The 26,087-nt window shown below is 38.0% G+C and overlaps 1 protein-coding gene across 3 annotated transcripts in view; it reads right to left on the bottom strand.

Moving 5' to 3' along the window:
* NALCN (sodium leak channel, non-selective) overlaps nucleotides 1-26,087 on the bottom strand; it is a 242,598-nt gene extending 216,511 nt beyond the window's left edge. For 2 of the 3 annotated variants that reach the window (XM_083883452.1, XM_083883454.1), the window contains exons 1-2: nucleotides 15,620-16,007; nucleotides 13,086-13,268 (exon numbers count right to left, since the gene is read on the bottom strand). In XM_083883452.1, the coding sequence (XP_083739578.1) occupies nucleotides 13,086-13,268; nucleotides 15,620-15,727 (291 nt within the window). In that variant the 5' untranslated portion in view covers nucleotides 15,728-16,007. Of the gene's footprint in view, nucleotides 1-13,085; nucleotides 13,269-15,619; nucleotides 16,008-25,991 lie in introns of those variants that run through there. The other variant, XM_083883453.1, reaches the window with a different exon arrangement.

Here is a 26,087-nt window from a genome sequence, read left to right as displayed (position 1 = left end):
ATTATAACACAAAAAAAGCAAGCTAGAAGAAAGAGCACAGCTGAGTTAGGGAAGCCAATCTTCCATCCCCCACTCTCTGACTCCACACAAACACTGCTGGACACAGAAGTGTGAGTGGGACATGAAATCAGAGCTCAAGGGAGCACCTTGCCTAACCTCTTTTTCTCCTTGCATATGCAGATACATACACACACATAGATGGTATGTATCTCCTACCTGGTCACAGACTATGCATACATTCCTGATATTTTTGGCTTAGCTTCAGACTTTCCCTATTTACTTAAAAAGCTGCAGCTTATAGTCTGCTTAGTAGCAGAACAATATGGCCAATCCATTCAAGCCCCCAACCTGAAATACACTTTCAATATTTTACTTACACAGTAAAGATAATGAAGAAATATGGCCTAATCAAGAAGGAAAACTGCACCTGTATTCTGTTCTCAATTCTCCTTTTCCATCTCTCAAAATAGAGCTATTTCACTAATGTTCTCATGTGTCAAACAGAGGTTGGGAACAAAGAGCAGGAAACAAAGGAAATTGTGAATTGCTTAGTTAGGACCATGCTAACGACTAAAGAAAAACTGACATATTTTAAAATGAGTGGTTCAATTCTAAGTGAGTCCTCTACAACAGTGATTGGATCACTTCAAAATAACCCAAAATACAGTTACTTTAAAAGTCTGTATTATGGGGAAGAAAGAAACAATGTATGTGTGTGGGAATGACATAGCTTCTCATTTTCTGCATGTCTTCTTTATGATAAAGTATCTTCATTCATAAAGAACGAACTTATTTAGAATATATTCAAGTAACAGCAACTGTTTTGAAACAGCCAATGGAATTGGAGTTTCTGTGTCAAACTTAACTCTGAATGGCTATGATGAGCATAACATCACTTTATCATCACTGAATTAAACAAGTTCAATTTGTAACTACTCATGCATTGTACTGAACTGTTCCACCATCAAATGCTTTAAGTAACACATCACATAGTAGATAATTTATCTTTTTCCTAACAGATAATGTAATATTGAGAATAATCTTGTATTCTATGCTAGAAGAACATTGAAAAAATCATAAGATGTTACAGCACAGATCTCAAAATTACTTTATTTTAATTAATAAAATGAAACACAGGTCTTGCTGGTCCTTTGGGTACAAGAGTGATGCCACACATGCTACAGACACATAACAATACAGTTTCAATTGATCATTACAAAAACACCCTATGATCACTGAAGAAACACTTCTTCATCCTTTGCAGTCATTACAAAAATTGATTTTGAATTGAATTTGTTGAGATTTTCAGATTGTTTTAGGAAACACCAATGAAGATACAAAGCTAAAGAACTATTTGCTAAAGAACAGTTTCAAATGTGTTTTTAAGGCAGAATAGATTCTTGCTAATATATATAATTAATTATATTACACCAAATTTAGTATTTCATGTTTCATATCATACTGGGTGGATATTAAACTATATTGTTCATGTTTCATACATTGTTTTTAACAGAAAAAAAAAAACAAACAAACAAACAAAAAAAACCAAAAAAAAAAAAAAAAAACCAAAAAAAAAAACCAAAAAAAAAAAACAATTGAACACCAAAAAGACTATAAAGGAAGAAACAATTCTGGCATTGATGCATAACAAGACTTTCAGACAGACAAACAATGACCATTTTACTTGCTAAGAATCCTATAACAGAATTTTCTGTAAAAAAATGGAATGGAGGAATTAGTACGTGTTGAAAAACGGTGTTTTAAACAAAACTGTTAAGTTAAATAAACAAACCAATCCCACAAAACAAACAAAAAGAAAACCACACACAAAAAACCCCTAACCAGGGATGAGCATCAAAGCCTTACACAGCTCACTTCATCAAATACAAAAGTATCAAAGGAAATAACTGTTTCCACGTAACAATGAAAAGGAATGCCAAACACACTACCTGTGTCACCCGCAACATTGTAGAGCATCTCACTTCAACTGAGTATCAAGTATTTTGGATTGACCACTATTCAGAGCCTCCAGACACACTATATCTAGCCTATAAGTGAGGAGATGCTAATGGGCAACAGAAATACGGCTCCTAAACCCTTGGGGAAGGGAGCTTTGCTGTTGTATTATATTGCTACTCTCTTGATATACCACTTTACCATTGTAGCTGGGTGCCAACATGCCCTGCAGAGATTTTAGGGGTTACTGCACTGAAAGCCTGAATTTAATTTCCCTCTCCATCTGCTCATTAGCCATCTGTATTTAGTGCCCCAGGTATTGCCTTACTAGCTGAATCAGCTTCCCTGGATGTCTAAAGGGTTCAGCAACAATAAAAATGGCTGATCAGGAGGATTAATAGGACTCCCCTACAGGGAACAGCACTCACTGTTTCCAGGAAGTGCACAGAAAAAAAAAAATCTCACTGTGAGAACAGTTAAACATCCAATCACATTGCCCAGAGAAATGCTAGCATGTCTTTTGCTAGAAATATTTCAGACTCGATTTCATTGGACTCTGACTAACCAACTCTAGCCCTGCTTTGACCAACAGGTTGGTCCAGACCATCTCGTCAGGTTCCTTCCAACCTAGACTGCCCTAGCTGTGGGCATCTAAGCCAATCTCCTCCAAATGCCAGTTTTTTGGGGTTAACTCCAGTTCTACACCTAGTTCCATACGCATGGACATCTGCTCATGCTTGGAAGTACTCTGCAGTCTCATAGAGGTGATGTGAAATAAACACTGCTGCGCTTTACTCAGCAGTATTCTGCTCTCCCCTAGCTCCAGTGTTTATGGTGGATGCAATGGGCAGATTTGGATCCAAATGTTTGAAGGTGAAAGCTTTTACTTTGAAGAATCAAATATTGCCTGGAGGTTGAACAGGGAGATCTGACAGGCAAACAGTCTCATCTAACATGACAAAACTCAGATTTATGATTGACATTCAAAGCTCTCATTCAACAGAAAAAAAAACCCTACAATGATGAGGTTTGGAATAAATAAGAAGGAGGCACTTTCCAGAAAGAGGATTGTATTATTTGGTAATTGGCATTATAAAAAGCTGAACACATTTTTTTTACTACAGAGACCAGGAAAAGTTTATTGAAACAAAAATCCTAGTATAGCTGTAAGAAAGCCATATTCATATTAATGGTGGAGAGCCCAATACTATGAAATCCAATTTTACATTCAGCTTACTCCCTTAAAATCCCAAACAAATTTCTTCATTTTCATGAAAATACAGCTGCACAGAAATGTTCTTATTCCCTTCAGCAGGGATTTGGATGTCATTAAGATTTGTTTATCTACATGTCTTGTTTGATCCTCGCAAATTAAGAGAGAAGACAACATGGGAATGAAATAAAATAGAATTTTTTGGTTATAGCAGACTTCCTTGAAAATGCAAATTTCAAACAGAAAGGCACATTAGGAATGAATTTCCCTCTCTTGCTACCTGAAAACATGTTATCCAGTATGTCGGTTTCACTGCTTTCCCAGTATTTGTATCATTTTACTCTGATGTGAAGTAATACATTAGAATATCTCTCAATAATAGCTGTTTTCATGAAGAATAGCAAGAAAGAATCCTTGAAAGTGATATTAGAGAGGGAAAAAAGTAACATTACCAAAAAGTAAAGTTTTGTTCATCTAAGTGGTCTGTAAATTGAAAAAGCAATTTCTAGCTACATAATGAAAGTCAGTGTACAGTATAGTTTTTCTTAGTAACTTTTAGGTTAAATTTTGATCACCATGGTAATTCACTAAGTATTTTATTATATGGACATATACTTCAATTTATGCCTCAGAATAATTTCTCACTAAAAACTTCCATGACCCCTGGATCAGGTAGAATAAATACCATTTTTATTTTGGAAATACTGCTTATGTACTTTCACCAAGTAATTTAAAGGCATTTGATTTTCTAATGTGTTAATGCAAAAATGGTGCAAAAATCCCCACTGTGTAATATGAGTCATTACTTTCCTGTAATAAACACTCCAATAAAACCAGACACAAGTAACCATAGAAACAGGTGCGTATATTCCAGTGCCATGGTCTCTAACCTTCCCTGGCCCACAGGCAGTAACTCCCAACTAGTAGCATGCTGCAGGCAACTTCAAATTTCTTTTCCTCATGATAATCAGTTTTAATTTCTTTAATTTCCTTTGACTGGAAACAGCATCAGAGCATTTTATGAGCAACACAATCCCAGTAGCCTGGTAACAGATCTCCTTATGATGGTCATAGACACTTAGCAAAGCAGCAACAAATAGAGGGAAAAGGTGAGACAGAAGAATCAACTTTTGTAGACAGTCACATTCAAATAATGGATATAAATACTTTTTATATTAAATAATATTTTAAACAATCACAGCTCCAATATCAAAATATTCCAGTATTAAGTTTTAAAACAATTTGAAATAACATATTCTTTGCCAGCAAAAGATACCATAGGACCTGCACTACACATCTAGGTTTCCAACAACATTGTACATAGTACAAAAATCCATTTTTAATATACATATATATGTCTTTTAATATATATCTATACTTACAAAATATTTTCTCACAAGGATAAGTAGTTTTCATCTTATAATCGCAAGGGATAGGGTAGAACAGAAACTCAAACCTTATGAAAAATGGTCTTTTTTGTGTTTGCTCTTTGAGCTTTTTGCAACCACAGGTGAGTAGTTTTCTCTTTCTACTTTTCCCCTTCACTCTGTTTAGTCAAAGCATCCCAAGATTTTCTTACACATGCCACTGATTCCAGTGGTTATGTCCCTGCCATCAAGGTTCTCACTTTTGTTTGTGACTTGCACATCTTGAGACTGAACTTTCAGCAGAGATATCATAAGCACATCAGAGCACATTATTGCTAGTTAACAGGAACCATATACTCTGTTTTACTATCCAACCTTTGAAAAGAACAACCACTTGATCCTTAACTCAGTTATAAAATATGGGTAAACGGCACTTCTTAAGTCATAGAGTAAAATTAATTTCAAATTTTTAATTTCAAATTTTCAATTTTCTTTTTTCAGTCTGTAATGCAACAGAAACAACCTTGACCAAGTTACCAAAAGCTGGTAAGCCATTGACAGTGTTTAACCACAATTCTATTAGTATTTTCACCACTTATCAGAAAGATTAAACTAATTTTGTAATTTCTCCATTCTTGTTTGATGAAAATGCCATGTTTATTAATATTAAAACTACTGAAAAGAATGAAAAACAGAAACTTGTAATAAAGTGCAGTAAACATCAGTTCTGTAATTGATAAGACAAACTTATGAATTAGAATGATTATGGATGAAATTTAAGCATAAATGAATTAATGCCGTAAGTGTTAAAAAATAATTTAGTATCACATTGTGTGTATACTTTCTGCAGTCCCCACCTGTCCACAGACAATAAATATATGATTTAGAGAGATTGCTGACTGAGATACCTACAGGTGAGGTGTTAGCCTGCGTACTTTAAGCTTCCCTTTTTATTGATGGAAAAAAAAGATGAGATAAACTATACTTTGAAAGAGCCTACTTTAGACACAAACGACTAATTAAAGACCACTGCAGTCCCTCAAATAAGTGCTGATGAATATTATTTTTCTTTTCCTATTTTAAGTAAAAAAACACTAGTTTTTGTAAGCTCCATTTTCAATTCTCTCCTCTTGAGAGGACAGACAGCAACTACAGCAACCAAAGCACCTATCAGAAAAATTATGAGGAAATGATGAGGAAAATGTTCTCTTTGAACAGGACAAATGCTACCTGGAAATACCTGACATGCTGGAAGCCACTGATTTCAGTTAACTAAGTAATTTGTCTTAAGTACTAGACAGAAGTGAGCGAAACTGCTCCCATCTATTTGTGACTTTTTTTGGTAGCAGATGAAGCTTAGTTTGAGTTCCTGCCTGAATTCACCAAGAATGCAGAAAGCTAACGGTGTAACCATTCACTTCTGCCCCTTGCAGAAGTTCTGAAGTCGGTGAAGAGCACACAGTGCTACTGAAATAAAACTCTGACAAATCCACTCACAACTACTTCAGTTAGTACAAAAGTTTTTCTGTAAATGTAATTGATTTAACAATGGGGAAAATGTTAAGGACCATTACTTATGACTTTCCGTGATCTTCTTTGTTAGCTGACATGTGTCACAACTGCACAGTAAAAAAAAAAAGATATTTCTATTAAATTTAGTGCAGTGCTTGTGTTGTATAAAAAAACATTCTCATTTTCAGCATTAAGTGTCAAACAGGCTTTTTTAACAGACAGGAGAAGGAACTCTCGCTTTCTTTTTTACAATATACCTCTCTTAATGGAGGAGTAGAGTAAACCATGCGTCCTTTTCACAACATGATTTCAGTGTAGGTTCTCTCATACCATCATGACAGTGATTAGAAGCTGCAAGCAGGATGCAGTCTAATGAAGAAAATTTCCTATATCCTAACAGTGTCTATGGAATGAGACTATATCCACTCATCTTTCATTCCCTAAAGGCTGAATTATCATCTGAGACAACTGCTACTTGGTTCCTTTTTGTTATAGTTTTTGGCACATTTTCCTCTTTGGTTATTTTTATTATATATAATGCCACAACTGCAACTGTGTCTAATACAAACAATTTACCTGTCTACTATTTCTCTGTCTCGCCATATGCAAGCTGAAAGTAAATGCTTCTAATAAAGGCAGAAGATACCTTTAAAGTAAGGTATCCTTACCTTGTTCATACCCATGTGAGATGACCTTTAAAAGACACATTACTAGAAAGCATAAGGTAATTTTTTTCATTCCACTGATTAAATGAAATAAAAATCTGTCACAGGTTAGGATGCCCTCTTTCTTTGAGAAGTCCAATGCTCATCTAATAACACTAATAAATAAGTCTGTTTTAGACTTGAAAGTTACCCTTCATTTCTTCAATTCCACCCCAGCTCCTTTTTCAAGGATGGGATAATTTTGGAAACTTTCCTTGAAGGAAAGAACAGACTTGTGTCAAGCACATAGAGTCATGCTCTTAAGTGACATATGAGTGGGCACATCAGTGTGAGCCTTGATTCTAAGGGACCGTAAGACTTGTCAGTTAAGTTCCAGGTTGACTCATGAACTATTTTGACAGACCCAAAGAGAAGTTCCTTCATGGTGCTCTCAGAAGCCTGCCAATCAATCAGTAAGTTAGGCAGAAGACATAAACTGCATGTAATTTGGAAAGCACTTTAAATTTTATTGATGATAAAGGGAAGGAGATTGATCTGCTTTCATTTGACAGACAGTACTTCCTTAACGCAGCTGATTCTTGCAATCTGACCAAGGAGCATGAAACATGACAGGAATCAGAACCAAAGAGTCACTGAACCCTGTTTACATTCTGGGAACTAAAGAGCATCTAGGACTAATTGAAGGAAGTGGAATTCTGAACTGAAAAGATCATGAAAATATCAACATCAAATTGAATTCAGTAAGCTTAGACTAGGCACTATTACATTTTTTTATTATGTTTACTACCCCAAGCCATCATTCTTCAATATAGATTTTTTTTTAATTCAATATAGAAGATTATTGTTTAGAATGCAAGAATATGTCCTAAGAAACAAACTGACTTGCTCTAATTGTGTCTCCATCTCATATAATACTTCACAAACCACTGTAAATTCTTACTGCTTGTACATATATTTTATACAATGCAACATTACAGCCAACATTAGGCAGACTGCCCTGGAATGTTTTGTAAGGATATTTCAATCAGTAAGAAATTACAGCCTGAATTTAATTTTTCAGACACAAGTTTCAAAGTAAAGACAGATATATTAATAGTGTTAGTTCACTTGTTCATGACACATGACAAAAGCTGCATGGGCAAAGCTTGGATAGATTTTACTAGCACAGCCATAATAATCCAGAAGGAAACATAAGTAATAAAAGACACAAAAGCACTGCAAGATTTCACTTTAACTTTCCTTCTGGGATAACAAAACTCTTGGATGGAGGCACTGGTTTCTTTTGTCACTTAGTTTACACAGGGAAAAGGGAAACTTTTTACAGACAAAAGGAGACCAATTTCAGAAACTACTTTTCTGTTCTAAAACACCCTAGAAACCAAAGTGTATTTTTCATTTGTCCTCAGAAGGTGTTAATTAGACATTTTCAAAATCTTCCTAGCTCAGCTATACTTACGTTGTTATTAATTGGGACTTAAGTGGATGGTGCCTAACTTCTCCATAAATTAGGTTTCTTGCTGGACTATAATTTTGTATTAATCACGGTTCAAAGGTTTTTTTAGCATTTCAATCCCTAAGGCATTTACAGAAATACTGATTCATGTAAAGTTCAGTAGAACCATACGGCAATGAATTTATTGATACTATGCTCACTAAAAGACTTTAATGCATTTAAATTAGGACATTGCAGTAACAAATTGCCTAATATAAAGATCTTCCATATACAAACATCTTTAATGAATGCTAATAGGTTTCTATCCAGTGCCTTATTTACTTCATTTGCCACTATCTTTGGCAGTCCATAGATCAATATGCTCTTGGCAAAATTATAATATTAAACAACTATTTTCCCTAGAAACAATAATCCAAAGAATAAGTCAAATACTTCACTAAAAAGGATTATTCACTGAACAGCATTGAAAGAAAAATGGAAAATTTTAATTAAGCATTACCAGAAATATTTTTTGCATAACGTTGGTCAAGTATTGGAGTAGGCTGTTTAAAGAGCTTGTGGAATCTTCATCCTTGGAGGAGTCTTGAGATTCATTTGCACACCCTAAGCCATGGGAAATGCTATCTAACTGGACCTGTTTTGGGCAGCAGGTCAGCCCAGATGACCTCTGGAGGTCTCGTACATCTAAAGTATTCCACAGTTCCCCAAATGGTGCCAAAGAAGGCACTTAATTTCATTGTAATTATATTTACTGATGAATGCTACAGGACATTAGGTTTTAATCAAATCCTTAATTGTTAAAATAATAAATGCAGCCAAATTCTACTTAAACTCTCTTTGCTTAAGAGTGGTTTTATCGAATATATATTTACTGTATTTTTATCTAATAAATGAAGTGCAAAATGTCAGTGCGCAAAAGAAATAATCTGTGTTGTTATCTACACATTTATAACATGGATTGAGGCAATGGGACCAACTCCAGGCAGCTATTAATTCTGTCTGCCCAGATTCATCAGACATGCTTCAAAGACAAGCTCATCATACAACTATCAGAGACAAGTTCATCTTGTGCAGAGCAGCTAAGGACTCTAGTCTGTCTAGTTCAGAGAACAGGAGGCTGAAGTGTAACCCTGTTCTCCACAGCTTCCTGAAGGGAGGAAGAGGAGAATGAGGTGCTGACTTCTCTCGTACCTTGTGACAGGATGCATGGGAATGGTTCAAAGCTGTGTCCCAGAAGATTCAAACTGGTAATTAAGAAGCATTTCATAAAGAGGGTGGTTAAACACTGGAACAGACTTCCTACAGAGATGACTGATGCCCACACTCTGTGTTTAAGAGGCATTTGGACAATGCACTTAGTAAATACTTTAAGTTTTGGTCAGCCCTGAATTGGTCAGGCAGTTGGACTAGATTATGATTGTAGTTCCCTTCTAATGGTCCCTTCAAACTATTCTATTATCACAGAATAAGCTGAGTTGGAAGGGAACTATAAGGATCATTGAGTCCAATTCGCAGCCCTGAACAGGACAGCCCCGAGAGTCACAGCATGTGCCTGAGCACATTGTCCACACTCTTCTTGAACTCTGTCAGGCTGGTGCTTCTGACCACTTCCCTGGGGAGTCTGTTCCAGTGCCCAAACACTCTCTGGGTGATAATATCTAAACTAAGCCATCCCTGACACAACTTCAGGCCATTCCCTCAGGTCCTGTCCCTGGTCATCACAGAGAAGAGATCAGTGCCTGTCCCTTCTCTTCCCCTCATGAAGAAGTTGTGCCTGCAATGAGGTCTTCCCTCAGTCTCCTCTTCTACAGGCTGAACAAACCAAATTACCTCAGCCACTCCTCCTATGGCTTCCTCTCAAGGCCCTTCACCATCGTTGTTGCCCTCCTTTGGACACCCTCTGATAGTTTAATGTCTTCCTTATATTGTGGCACTCAAAACTGCTGACTCATATTCAGCTTTCTGTAGACCTTGATGCCCAGGTCCCTTTCCATGGTAGTGCTTTCCAGCTTCTCATTCCCCTCTCTGTACCATACATCCAAGATTGCCCCATCCCAGGTGCAGAATCCAGCACTTTCCCTTGCTGAACTTTGTATAGGTTGTGATTGCCCAGCCCTCTGTTTTGTCAAGGCCTCTCTGCAGGGCCTCCCCTGCCCTCAAGGGAGACAACAGTTCCTCCCAGTTTAGTCTTGTCTGCAGACTTGCTCGGTATCTCTTCCACTCCTGCGTCCAAGTCATTAATGAAGATGTTGAAGAGCACAGGGCTGAGGATGGAGCCCTGTGGAACCCCATTAGTCACGGGTCAGCTGTCTGATGTCACCCCATTCACTGTAACCCTTTGTGCCTGACTCATGAGCCAGATGCTCACCCATCACATGATCTGTTTGTCCAGTTGTCTGGTGGACATTTTGTCCAGAAGGATCTTGAGAGAGACAGTATTGAAAGCTTTACAGAAATCCAAAAAGATTATATCCCCAGGCTTCCCTTGATCAACTGAGTTACCTTCTCATAAAAGGAAATCAGATTTGATAGGCAGGACTTTCCCCTCACACAGCCATGCTGGCAATATCTTTCAGGTGTTTTTCAATACCTCCCAGAATAATCTTCTCTATACCTACCAGACACTCAAGGGAGCCTGAAAGGCCTGTAGTTTCTGGGATACTCCTCCTAGCCCTTGTTGAAAATCAGGGCAATGTTTGCCAGCTTCCAGTCAGCTGGGACACCTCCAGATTCCCAAGACCACTCAAAAATCATTCTGAGAGGTTTTGTGGTGACATCAGCAGCTCTTTGAGGATTCTTTGATATATCCCATCAGGCTCCATAGATTTGTAGGGATATAGCTGAAGCAGCAGATCCTGAACATTTTCAAGGACATGTGGGAGATGATCATTCTTGCAGTCTTGGTCCTCCAGTTCAGAGGCTGAGATCCCCTTGGTCCATCATCCGTGTTGAACACAGAGGCAAAGAATATGTTAAACACCTCTGCTTTGTTTATATCCCTGTTTAGGAGGTGACCATTCTCATCCTGTTAAGGGCTGATGTTATTCTTACACTTCCTATTGCCATTAATATACTTGAAAAAACTCTTTTTATTGTCTCCCGCAGTCCTCGCAGGTTTAACTCCAGCTGATCTTTGGCCTGTGAATTTTCTCCCTACAGCGACAAGCAGCATCATTTCCCCTGACTTGCTTGCACTGGTCATACATCTTTCTTTTTTACCTTATTTCCTAGAGAAGACTTTTTACAGCCAAGCTGGCCTTCTGCCTTGTCTCCTTGACTTCTGACATTTGGGAATTGCCTGGTCCTGTGTCATTAAGAGATGATGTTTAAAAAGTGACCAGAACTGATGGATCCCAGCATCTGCAAAAATATTTTCCCAGGGGACCTCACTTACTAATTCCCTGAAGAGCCTGAAGTCTGCTCTTCTCATGTCCAGAGCTGAGGTTCTGCTGTCATTTTTCCTCCTGTCAACAGAGATTTTAAACTCTTGCCAAGATGGCTGCCAATCTCCACTCATGAGATCGACTCTGTTGACAAGCAGTAGATCAAGGAGGGCATCGTTCTGAGTCACCTCCCTTAGGACCTGTTCCATAAAGTTGTCTTCCAGGACTTTTAAGAATCTTCTGGCCAAGGCTGTACCAGCTATGTGATGCTCCCAGTTATTTTCTGGCAAGGTAAAATCCCCCATAAGGACAATGCCAATCCTTAATATTCTTTTCTCACAAACTGACAAATTTAAACAACCCAGTAAACACAACAGGGTATGCAGCAGCATATCTTTCATAGCCCCTAGGTGTTAACTGTGAGTGAAGTTGGCATTTGCATATTCCAAAGCTCAGAAATCACGCCTTGTACAAGTCACACTGTTGGCCACCCCTCCCTCTCTCTCTGCATTAATATCTACATTTCCTTTTCCCTGAAAAGGCTGTAATGGTTGTAACAGTAACTTTTTATTTGAACACTGTTCAAATGTTCACAATGGTCACTAATTCCCCAGACATAATCCTGTCTCCACATCTTCACTTTCTTCATGGACATCTCCGAATAAGAGAGCTTGGGTAGCAGCCAGAAACAGCACTTCACAAAGGATTACTGTTTGCTATCTGCAAACTCAGAAAAAATTAAGATTTTAAGTACAACATCAGATGTCTCTGGAGTCACCAGACCTTTAAGGAGTTAAAAGCAAGGATAACACAACACACATCATCTATTATGTGCAGTACTGCCATAATTGCATTGTCAGTAAGGTCTGCAAATGGGTTTTATACATGAAAGCCAAATCTGTATCTTTTTCAGAAGACTAGAAACAAGAAATGAAATTATGGTACCAAATAATGATTACTAAAATATTCTGCAGTTTTGCAGTCTCCAATCCATTTGTACAATAGCTCAGCAACAACACCAGATATATGATAAGAGATGCATTTTGTTTACCAACATGGACTACACCAAGGTAAAAAGAATTCAAAGCAAGATCACTTTCTCTACTAGCTCACAGTAAGAGTGAGCTGATGCTCATATCTAAGTAAAGTAACCATACAACAACACATCCAGCCATATGAAACGAAAATCAAAATTCTAAGTCCATATATGGACCAATAGATACTTACAAAATATTCTTGCTAATGTGTACATAGCTTATTTTTCCTTTCATTCTTTATACTAATAAAATGAAACTATCTGTTTTCTTAATAGGAAACCTTAATTATGAATGCTCGCATTATATTTTGGGTGGATAAAATATGCAGTAAAGCTACATCTTTTTCCATCTGTCTTTTCAGTTTATACACCATGGTGCTGCCTGCAGTTAAAAACAATCATAGCAAGAAGAGCTGGCAAGTTAAAAAACAAATACCCAGTGTCATTAGCATACATTCAGATCACTGGAAGTACACAGAGAATACTGTTTAAATGCTTACCTTAACTATCCCACGGATATGCATTTTTGCTATCATCTCTGCAGTGTAAAGAAACATCAACAGAGTATCAAGAGCAAATGTCACGTATTGGAGAGGCGGATAATGCTCGAAGGTTTTTGGAGTGTTCATACACACAGAAATAACACTGATGATGGCACAAATTCGTAGTAAAGAGTGCACCCACTGAAAAGAAAAAAAAAAAATAAAAAAACAAACCCCAAACACAAGATATTACAAGATTGCTTTGGTGTTCAAAAAACCCTTGAATATTCAACTTCCGTAACTTGTCATGGCACTCTTTTGTAAATGCATGTCTGTGTCCTTTTACATCACAATCCACACATAAAAGGTCTTCAACCAAAAATAAGCATTCCTAAATTGCTTATACACATATAGACATGTATATACTTTTATTAGTTCATTTGTGAGGTTATAAAATCCAGAAAACATAAATTAAAAGCCATGAAGCTGAGAACTAGGATTCCATTGTGTCACTTGTAATTCAATTTCTTTTCAAATGACAACTCATCACATTTACAGGCAGACAATAAGTAGAATTAGTTGAAGTTATAAATTGGGTGGATAGATTAAATAAAATATTTGTGGAAAACTTTAATTCAACACTTAAAAATAAATTATTTTTAAATGAGTTCACAACTCAAAAAATTAAGTGAAGGGTCACAGGATTAAAAGCATCCTTCCAGTTACGATATGAATAAATGTAAAAAGAATAAAAATAAGAGACTATGTCACAGACATCTACTTCTTTCAGGATTCACTTTTGTTCCAATCAAGTTTGGTTGCAATAGCAGAAGAGTTAATTTCTATTACTAATTAATTAGGACTCAGTCCCACTCCTCATTGCCAGTCAGAGAGGGAGGTGTAACAAAAAGCAGAACATAGCAATACAGAGATTTAGAGTTGGATTTTTTTCTTTTAAATCAAAACATGATTGAAACATCCTGAAGTCAGGCAAGTTAATGAATCACAGTTGGTAAGGTCATACCTATCACAACAAAAAGGAAAAGATACTTCAGCAAGAAAAAAATCTTTAAAATAAAAACCACTGAAGTACATTTTTCAAAATTTTTCATCTGGGGAAAATTCTACACTCATTTACAGTATACCTCAGACCTTTCAATATCCAAAAGATTTAAGAACAGCCACATGATTCAATACTCATTGTTCATTCACTTATATGTAATGATACCTGACCCGAATTGAATAGCCCTATCATTTGCATACTCTGAGCCCATATTAATAATTTGGAAGCAGAAAGCACCTGATGAATGATCTCCAACATCCCTTTAACATCAACTTTGTTTCGAACCTTTTTTCAACTGAAACAATTAAATATTAAAGTGTGGCTGATAGAAAACTTGTTCTCTGCCACAGTAAAGTGTCAGTTCTACAAACACTAAGCAATACACAACTAGTCCATCAGCATGACAAGAAAAAATTATTCCATGAAAACCTCATGCATTGTGTGACGAGAAATGTAAGTAAATACACTTATTTACATATATTATATACTTCTGCATCATATATTTCTGCAATGAACTTTTGAGTTTATTACAGCAACCAATATAAACATTCTACTTAAATAACTGACAAGACAACACCCATATAATTAATTCATGCTGAACTGTTTTAAGTGTTAAGACTCAGCAGCAAAGCTGAGGGAATCAGGCATCCTTACTGCAATTGAGATGATGGTTTCCTTAAATGAATGCAATTCTAACAACAGGTATTATTTCAGAATATTTTATTTCCTGCTTTTAAAAAATTATACACTAAGAGAAATGTGAAAATGCCTTCTCTGCAAAACCAGAAATCATTCACAATATTGGAATCCCAGATCCATGCTCACTGCTGAACAAATAATTAAATCATAATAACTATATTTACATGGCAAAGACATTTTCTTAATACTGTACAGTCTATTAATAACTCCACGCCTAATGAAATTTTCACCAGTTTAAAGCTGCCAGACACTTTTACACCTCTCTTTTTCTCAAGGCACGTTTTAGGTTGAATGGTACCAGAAAAATGAGAGCTGTACTTCGAATAAACAACCAAAATAACAACACTTTTATATTCATAAATGTTTTAAAAGGAGAGGTTTGAAAGTCAAAAGTGCTTATTGCTGGCTACCACCTGAACAATGAAATCCTCTTTTTAATATCCTTTTCAAAAGCTCATTTTATTAATTTGTATTTTCAAAGGACATGTTAGGAACTACAGACCTTGAAAGAATGGCTGTTTTAAAAGAATCAATCAGATGAACTGGTTGGAAAATACCCCTTAATCATCCCATAATTTTGCAACAGCCAAAAGAAACAATTTTATTTAAGTCTTCGATGTTTTTCAAAAAATTAACTGGTACACTAGCAACTATAGTTCAAACTATAGTTGAATATATAGTTTTTTCTGACTAATATCTAATTCAGAATTTTTTGTTGAAGTCATATCATATTTCAACAATTCAAATACCATTTAACTTAAAATTAGTAATTACATAAAGAGATACCTACTGGTTTGTTAATCCATAGAATATCTGCATTGTCTGACAAAGATTCATCGGGACCAAAATCTGTTACTGGCTGGGCTTCCACCCTCGAACTCTGTTTCCTTTTTAGCATCCTGAAGTTAACTTCTCTTATCTATAATCATGAAACCTCCTTGGTGAGAAAAAAAAAACAACAGAAAACATTAATTCACTTCAGCAATTTTATAATGCATTTTGAACTGTTTTATAAATTACCTAAAGCATTTTGTTTTCAATGCTTATTTCTTTTGTACTTACTGATGATTAGGATTTGGATTTTATTAAATATAAATCGCTGTCATGACTCTCACTAGTTTACAAAAAAATTACACAAAGGTATGAACACAATTACCAGAAACTTAGCAATGCTGACAGAAAATTTGTTCTACTATGCAAAGAATGCTATTGCTGTGAAGTTCAACACAGAATAATCATTGGATAAATTTGACCTGGAGCCATTTAATTAAATGGTGACATTTCCATTTATTACACTAGGCTAAGAGAAATCCCAACATGCCAAAGGAAAAAATGCAATGTTATGCAGCCAACGGATGTTAATGTTATTTACTAAAATCAGAAGAGCCTTTTTGCTATGTACTGCCATTAACAGGTATTTTTCTAATACATTTTTTGATGTTAACAATTATCTATCCAACAGCCAGACAGCTGGCCTTCTGTGGAGCATGTGCTGGCACATGGAAGGACTAAGGAAAACGCGTTGTTTCCACAAGGTCAGGCTGAGTCTGGATGTTGGGTGGCACTGACTGAGCCTTCTGTACACTCAGCCATCTGAGCCACAACTAGGGGACATGCCACGAGAACAGTGAGTTAGATCTTAGTATTGACTCCCATAGACACAGTTCATGGATCCCAGAGTCTAAACAAATCCAAACAGATGAGGAAGATACACTCTCCTGAGAGGTAACTGTCTGTCCATGAAATGCAATTCTATTGCTCATGAAATACAATCCCTTAGAGATTTCTTTTTTATTCTAGCAAAGTGAAGGGAGGAAAAAAGCAAGATCTTGGAACCTTGTTCTGGACCTTTACTCTGGACCAAATGTTTGCAGGTGACACTGCCCTGTGACAACCAAAAGTTTGTCAAAACTAGAATTCTATAAGATAGAATCATAGAATGGTTTGAGTTCTAAGAAACCTTCAAAGATAACCTTACCCAACTCTCCTGCCATGGGCGGGGATATCTTTCACTAGATCAGGCTGCTTAAAGCTTTGTCCACTTTTCAATGGTAGGGCTACCACAACTTCTCTGAACAGCCAGTTCGTATGTCTCATCACTTTCATTGTAAAGAATTTCTTACTTATGTCCAACTTAAATCTTCCATTTTCTGTTTTAACTCTGTTGCTCCCTTGTTCTGTCACTACAGGCCCTGCTAATTATAACCCCAAGTATCACAATGACACCTGTAACATGAATGCAGGAAACACTGTCCTGGATTAGCTGTAGGCAACAGTGGGCTCAAGGACTGCAGAAGTGCCCATGTGCTTGGTCTCAGCTGGCCTTTTCAAAATCTTATGGGCTGCTGTTTCATGTCCAAACACCGTGCTTGCATCCTTGTCTGACTCTTTTCAGCTTTTATGGCAAATGTAAACCCATAATCTTATTCCAAGTCCCTCAAAGTCTACCCCTGCTCTGTTTTCCCTTTCAGATTCAAGAGGCCGGTTCCTGTCTCTGTAAAACCAAGTTTGAACCATTGGTCTTTGCACAAACCACACAGTAACAGGGCTGAGGTTTAGTACTAATGTTCCCAGCTGGAGTAGCTGACATTATGCAATAACTAATTTTTTAAAACAAACAGAAATAATATAAAGGTACTAAAAAGGGATAACTTCTGACACATATATTAATTTTAAATGGTCATTCACAGCAACCTTAGCACAAGTAAAACTGGTAAGCTGGCACTAAAAACATGCAAATACTATAAAATAAATACATTAATAACCCTTCTCTAACAAATGAAGAATGAAATAATATTCACAGAGGTTGCATGCTCTCTCCATGTTCATACTCAAGATTCATGCTCCACTTCAGTATTGTAACTGAATTCACTACTTCCTCCTCTTTAGAATTTTTTTCCCATTTTCTCCTGGTTTTTTCCCAGTGTAATAGATTGACCTTTTTTCTCTACTTAGACCAAAGCACAACCAGAAATGCTTCAAGTCTCAGAGCTGCCGGTGTGCTTTCTGAGGTAGTGAAACCTTAAAATGGCTACATTTAGCATACTGATGAGAAGTTACTGCAATGCCTTGGGAGCTGCATTTCCCAAAATTTTAGGGAAAAAAAACCCCACTGCCTAAAATGTTTCTAACATGTATATTCTTTTGGAAATTGTTACTCAAAAGGTAATCAGTGAAATAACAAAATAATAATTTTATGCTTACTATTTCTGGTAATGGCTACTACTGTGCTCTAGTAAGCTTTTAAGAAAAGATGTAGCAATAAACAGAGAATTAATAAGATAAGTGCAATTAATCATTATGAGAAAAGGTTCAGGATATGAAAAAACTGATTTTTGTTTAGCCACTTACAGATTTTTTTTTTAAATAAATCATGGTCCAAATAACAAATTATGTCCATTTGGGTAAGAAAGCAAATAATTATCAACACTCTATTAGAAAGACCACATTGTTTTTATGCTTTTTTCACTATTTGTTATTTGATATATATGTTATATATTTGATGTGTAGGAAGATAGCCATACCCTTCTAATAAAATTCCCACTTATCCTTTTACCCAGTGCCTCTTTGTTCAAGTAAGTTTTAATTGGTCCAGGCACAGAAAATAGCACGATTTTTAGATGTTCATAATAAATGTCCATAATGGATTCAGTTCACATACTTAAATCACAGAAATCACAGAATATTCTGAGTTGGAAGGGACCCAGAAGGATCATCAAGTCTAGCTCTAAAGTAAATGGCATGCATGGATATCAAACCCATAGCCTTGGCATCATGCTCTGACCAACTGAGCTAATCAGTGTTGTGACTAAAGAGATTAGAATTCTTATTTTTAAGAGGCAATCTTGAATAAAAAAAAGTCCATGTATATAAAACCAAAAGGAAGGGAGGAAATGTCATGGAATATAAGAATCAGCTTGTTTACTTCTCTATTGAAATGACCAGAAATGTACACAAAAAATTCAGAATGAAGATGACAACCAAAAATATTTTGTAAATGGTCTTTAGCAAGATGATTCAAAATATAGCATAGCTGCTTTCAAGCTTTTATGCAACTTTTTTTGCTGTTCTCACTATTCTTAATTTACCAGGGAAAGCAGGTGCTACATGTGCTACATGCTTTCCATGTGCTACAGTTTCCGGACTCTGCCATGCGCGTAAAGAATTTTAACCCTTGGACTATTATTCCCTTTTGCACTTGTCTCTTCAGGGAGGAACCAGCTAAAGGATGAAGAGGAGCTGTGCACAAGCTCCTTCCAGCATGTGACACACAGCAAGCAGTGCACCAAGCTGTGCTAATGGGGAGGATGGAGTCCTCCCCAACCCTGATACAAACCCACCCCTGCAGTTCCTGCATTGATTCCGACACACGTCATTAGGTCTTTCTTTGATCACAACCTGTTATTAATGTGAAAGGCTTAATACATTCCCTAGGATGTATTTCTAGCTGCAGTGTTTTTAAGACATACTGGGTGCAAGGTAAAGACAGGCTTTAAGACAGGAAAATATCGCAGTTTTGGGGCTGCACTATTCTTTGGAAAGTGCACTTCACATTTCTTTGAAGTACTTTCTTTATAGTAGCAATGAAAATTCACATTGCAGGTGTCAATCTTTCCAGGGAGCAACATAGTGTCTTTTAAATTTCTCCTCTATTTTTAGAAGCAAAGGCAAATTAAAAGGACTAGAACTAAACAGAAAATTACTCACACTCTGAGCCCCTTCAGATCCACTAGGGCAGCCTTGTTTTCTTCCTTTCTAGCTCTGAAATTGCAGGCATGTTCTGCAACCTCTACACTTTCTTAACCGCCTCCACCTACTTTTGCACCACCTAAATTTGCAGCTTCTGCTGAAATGAAAGTATGCCAGGACAATGGTTGGGGTGAACATAAGACCCGCTGTGCACTTCGGGGGAAAAAAAAAAGGTATAACCCAGTTTGCAAAAAACAGTCAGAAGAAGGTATAACCCAGTTTGCAATATTCCTACTAAGTGCGAGACACTCCTTCTGATATTTGGGAAATATGCAGTTCCCAAAAAAATCAAAAGAAATTTTAAAAAGTGGCTGATCCTCCACAACATCAAAAGCGGAGAAATCTGAATCTCATTTATAAAGCAAGCTCACTGTATATAGCATAATCTGCTCAAAAGATCTCTATCACAAAGTCGGGAAAACATGCTTATAAAGGCTCTGGCTGACAAAGAAGGCAGCTGAAAAATTACTTCACAGAAATATAAACAGGAAAATGAAGCAGATATTCCTACCTACAACTTGCGGAGAGAGAGTTCAAAAATCAGACAAATCCTTGGAATCACGAATGCCTGGTTTCCAACATACTTTTTTCTCACTGCCTATTGACTTTGTCACCTGAGATCATGTGAGCACTGCCTGAAGGTGCTCCCAAGGCAGGCCACCTACAAGCACTCTCTTCAACTCTCTCTTCTTTGAAAATGTCAACTCCGCTTCCAACTTCTCCCAGAGCAGGGACACAGAAAGTGGCACACACACTCCAAGACAGTAATTACAAATGTGAGAGCTAAAATGGGTGACAGGAAGATGATGTGAACACCCATACATATAGCATGATGACAAAACCCTATTTCCATATTATACATTTAAAAAGCCCCAAAGTACAGGCTACCTTAAAGAAATTTATTGCTCTTAACTTCAGCATGCATTACATGGTTATAGGAAAAATATAAGTTCCCATTGTTTTATCAATAGCCTTCTCCTTTTCCTCTTGCAAATTGACACTGTTTCTCTATTGCCTGCTCCCTGCATCCACAGGTTCTATCATTCCTGATTTTGGGCACAGGTACAGTTAAATGGCATTTCAGTATTTGTTTTCAAGTAGCAAAAATCTGAAGTGAGCAAGTTACATACACAACAGTATATTTATTTTAGAAGGGTAAAGACAAAATTCCCGTGGATACAATCACATGGCACATGCCACCATAGATGCTATTAACTCATAACTAATCTCAAGTAAGAGCTTATTTCAGTACTTTTTCTCTGTGTGGTATCATTATTGTATCTGATGAAATGTTCTGAAAGATCTCTTTGTTATTTAAGTATGATATATACTGCTAATAACTGACCAGACTTTAGTATTTATTAAAGACAATGCTGTTTCATCACAAAGAAGGTACACTGAATGAAATATTCTAAAAATTACTTACATTCACATCTTCAAATCATTTTCATACAGGTAGGAAAAAATGACTGATGATATCTTGTACTTACTAACAGGATCCCAGACCAAAAATACCAGGACTGAGGTTTACAACTGAGAAAGATTTAAAAACTGCTTGAGACTGCCAATATAAGAACATCTAGTCTGAAAACAGACAGGTGTTCAGACTTCAGCTCTTTGCTCATAACCCACTTCCTGTGTTTTGTTTTATTATCAACTAAGGACAATGCTCTTACAATATTTATTTCTTACATATAAATTCTTCCTCTCAGATGTTGCCAAAATAATACTCAGCAAGCAGAACCAAATATTTCATTGCATAGAAAGGCAGATCCTCTTGTAAGTCAGATATAGTCTACGGCTACTGTCACATAATGTTGTTCTTTTTACTTTAACCCTTCTAACAACTGCAATATACAATTTTGAAGAAATTACACATACATGTACATGGTGCAGTGATGCAGCCACAAATTAAACTTTTTAATTTTAAATAGACTTTCTTAGCTTTCCCAGATTTTTTTTTTAATTAAGAGATTTGGTTGAGTTAAAAAAAAAAAAAGCCAGAACAACTGAAGATGATTTTTCCAATGATGCTTATGTGACATTCCACTACACTTCTTTTACATAAAAAATTGAGATCCAGGTACTCCAATGTGACCTTTGAAATAAAGAGGAGGTACACTCTCACATTTCAAAGCCCCAGCTGCCCATGTATCCCAAAGTGGAGCACATCTAAGTATGAAGCAGCTACTTCCCTGTACAAGTAGCCGGCTTTTACTTTTCAGTGGAAGCCAAGGCACAAGGCTGGTGAGCACCCTCCACCTCCCCCTAACAGGCTGGTTGTTGGCATGACCGGTCAGCATGATAGTTTTCCTCGTCCTACAATTATACTGTCAGAATGGCTGATAAATGCTAAAATGTAATGATGGCCACTGAATACACAATAATTATATGCAGAGAGAATACCAATAGCAGTGTATTTCCTTCACAAATACATCTGCACAGTTTAACAGCTGGTTTACTTTGAAAGTTCACTTTGACTGTGGGCCACCTACCCACCATTTGCTGACTGAGGATTGGTCAACTGCAATGTAGTCTATATAAATATATGTCAGAGCTCATTGCTGACAAAAAGACATGTGGCAAGAATCATATCAGAAAAAAACACAGAGCAGTGTTCTGGAATTTGCTTTTGCAGCATTACCCAGCTCCAGGTAGAAATTGTGTTTAGCCTTTTGTGAAATTAAGGGGACAGGCACTACCAGGTGACTGAAGGGATTCAGGGAGCAACCCATCCTCTCCCTATGATACTCCACATTCAGTAACATGCTCTGAGTATTGCGAATCAATTTTTGAGGGCTTTAAATGAAGGAATGAGGGCATCCTTCCCAGAATGATACAGGGGTGGAAAGGAGCTTCTCTGTAGGCAGACAGCTGGCAGTATGCCTGCTTAAGTGATTATTTTAATGTTTCTGGGATTTTGTTGTGCTGCAGCAGCCCTCTTGTTAGAGGGTAGGAATCAGCCAACACAGCCTTCTTGTGACACACAGCATGAAAAGGGTCCTGGTTTATTTCTCTTTAGAACTCAGCCGTTCTGACTCCAACTATTCACTGACTGTGGCTGCAGCAAGCTTCTGCTGGAGGTTTCCCTTGCAGCCTCTGACTGCTGGTTATTTCCTGCTGAACTATGACTGCAGGCTTTTACCTGGCCAGACTGTGACTGCAGGTTCCAACAACAGGCTCCAACTGCAGACCCAAGCTGACCTCACAGCAGTGATTCTCTCTCCTCAGGATTCCTCACGACCCTCTCATTCCTTCTTCCTCAAGGTCCTTAGTCCTCCTCCCTTCACCAGCTAACCTACTGCCTTTTATCACACTTATCTTTATTGAATATAGCTGGGACTCATCCGGGTGAGGCTGTATTGATTAATTAACACAGCTGCTACTTATCAGGGGCGAGGTCACCTGTATTCCCTTCTCCTACATGTTGCATCACATGCTAGTGTGCCTAGAACCTTGTATATCCATCTTTTCACTATTTAAATACACAAAAATTAAAATAAATGGTGCTTATATTCTTTTAGATTTGTTGCATTTTTTTTCTAAAATAAATATTCTTGATTATCTTTCCTTCCCAAATTCTCCCTTTTCTAGCCTTTTAAGAAATGCCATCAAAAAAATTAATGCCTACATATTTTAAACTTGAAATCCAGAGAACAGAATTAGGACTCTCTTTTTTTATCCTCCTATCTCCCCTTTGAAACAAACTAATTGTCACGCCCTTGCTGCAGGGCAGATCCTAGAAACTGCACTATAACCTCTGGTACTTTAGGTACTGTATGCAAAGGCTTTATTTTGGAGGGAAAAAAAAAAAAAAGAAAACTGAGTTCATAGAATCCTAAGCCAGTTCAAGTTGGAAGCACCTCAACTCTGCTCTTGTGAGACACCATCTAGGCTGTCCAGGGACCCAGAAACACAAGACATTCATCTGCTGGAATGAGATGGCCTCTTCTGGCCTCCTCTGTGGCCAGAGGAAGCCACAAAGATGGGCTGGAGCACCTCTCCTATGAAGACAGGTTGAGAGAGTTGGAGTTGTTCAGCCTGGAAAAACCTCCAGGGAGACCTCAGAGCAATTTTCCAGTACCTAAAGGGGGTTGCAGTCCTTGGGGAGGGACTTTTCACAAGGATAGGTAGTTATAGGACAAGGGTAAATGACCTTAAGATAAAGGAGGGTAAGTTTAGATTAGATATTAGAAAGAAATTCTTTACTGTGAGGGTGCTGAGGCACAGGAACAGGTTTCCCAGAGAAGTCGTGGATGTCTCATCCCTGTCAGTATTCAAGGCCAGGCTTGATAGGGTTTTGAGCAATCTTGTATAGTGAAAAGTGTCCTTGCTCACAGCAGTGGGGTTGGAACTAGATGATCTTTAAGGTCCCTTACAACTCAAACAAAAAAATTTGGTTCTATGACCTCAGAAAGTCTCCAGTTGCACCTTCTGCTCAAGCAGCATCAACTCTGGTGACAGCCCAGGCTATTGCAGTTATCTCAGATTACTCCAGTCAGGTCTTGAAAACCACCAGCAAAGGAGTTTTTTTGAGCAACTTGTTTCACTACTTAATTGTCCTCACTATAAAGGGAGGAAAAAAAACCACAAAAACAAACAAAAACAAAACCAGAAATAAAAGATGAAAATATTACAGAAAATAAAGAAAGGAAAAAGAAATTACCTAGTAGAACCAAGACAATTTGCAACTGTAGTTTAGGACTGGTATTTTGCAAAGCAAGATATTTATCAGTATTTAAACAGTCCAGGAAACTTCAGTTGAAATAAAAGATGCTATGAAGGTAATGAAAGGGAGAACAGAGAAAGGTTGAAAGGGAAAGAAAATATGATTCAACCTGTAACACCCACACTGGGCTGACTTTGCTCTTTATCCCTAAAAGATTTCATGCTCAAGACCCACAGGAGATCCAACCATGGAAGCATTCTATCAGTAACACAGTAAAAATTATTTTTGAATGCAACACCTCTAGTTTACTCATAAGCACATCACAAATCTCATTTGTAACAGACTGAACTCCTAAATATCTAGGCAGGTGGGGAGGAAACCCAACTCCCCAGAAGTCAGTACCACCTCTATTCCCTCATGAGCTACTCATGCCTCAAGGAGACATTCTCATCTGGAGAAGTCTTCAAGGGCCAGGTCCAGCACCCATTACTCCCTACAGCACAGTGTGATAATATTCACCTTCTACTGTGAAGGTTCAAGACACAAAATGTCTTTGACTCAATACTTAGGTTGAATGCCATACAGATTCAGGAGCAACCTATAGCTGGAAATAAGTTATATCAGAGTAATTTATGTTTCCAGGTGGTATAGTCTAAATGGCAATGAACTGTGATGGACCCACATTTCAGATTAAAATAAAACAGATGCATCAAACAAGAAGACCAAAGCACAAGTTACATGCCAATTGTTACAGTTTTGAAAGTTACCAAGCTCAAAGGTAAAACAAAAAAACCCCTCAACTCCACCAAATGAAAACAAACCCAACTGCTTCTAAAAGTCTTCAAAGGTACGTATTTGAAGAGAGCTGGAGACTTCTCACATCCAGTGAGACCAACTCAAATAATGTGATTTTCCATTCCCTTCCCGAAGTTAAGAAACTTCAGTTTTTGTGATTCATTGCTAATATGTATCATTTCTCTGTTGATCACTCAAAGGGCAGCAGGAATGGGGCTGCTGGGGAAGGAAAGGAAAACGAAAACGAACAACGAAGTGAACCAGGAAATTGATGATGCTTAAGACAAACACAAAAGACTCAAATAGAATTTAGTGTTTTCTCAGTGTAAATATATGCCTGGATGCAACAACGGTTAACCTACCATATCACAGCTGACTTAAAAGCCATGTCTGCATGTTAAGGCCATCAGAAAACTTGATCCTTTCTAGAAATATGTCTCTGATTTTACTGCGGGTACTAAAATAAAAAGACGTCAATAACAAACAAATATTAAGCATCTCTCTCTATTCGATGTCCGAAGCCCTGACACTGCACGTTAAGTAGATCTAGCCCAGGCCTGGGCACATCTCTCCCTCCAACCACGCCAAGCCCGCGGCCCTGCGGACCAGCTCCCCTCGGGGAGGGAGCCCTCCGCGGCCACCCCCGTCCCCATCACAACCATCCCATGCAATGAGTGCCCCCGAGGAGGCCGCAGGGCCCCGCTGTGCCCAGTGAGGAGGCTGCGGAGGGCCCGCGGCAGAGGAAAGGCCGGGGGCCGGCCCGGAGCGCCCCCTCCCACCGCGGGGGAAGGAGGGCCGGGGCGGGCGATGCGGAGGGGCCGCCGCCCCTTCCCCCTGCCGCCGAGCCTTCCCTGGGAGCCGCCGGCACCGAGGGGCCGGGGAGGGGCCGGGGAGGCGCGGGGCCCCACCGCGCTCCGGGAGCGAGCCGCGCCCGCCGCCCCCGACCTACCGCCAGCATCTCCCGTCATGGCGCGGTGGGGAGCGGCCCCCGCGGGTGTCGCGGTGCTGTGCCAGCCTCGCTCGCCGCCCTCCCCGCGATGGATCG

Source organism: Zosterops lateralis (assembly GCF_965231275.1).
Source record: "Zosterops lateralis genome assembly, chromosome: 2".
In the NCBI taxonomy this organism is placed as follows: Eukaryota; Metazoa; Chordata; class Aves; order Passeriformes; family Zosteropidae; genus Zosterops; species Zosterops lateralis.
Note: the sequence above shows the minus strand (reverse complement) of the source record. Positions and strands in the feature narration are given on the sequence as shown.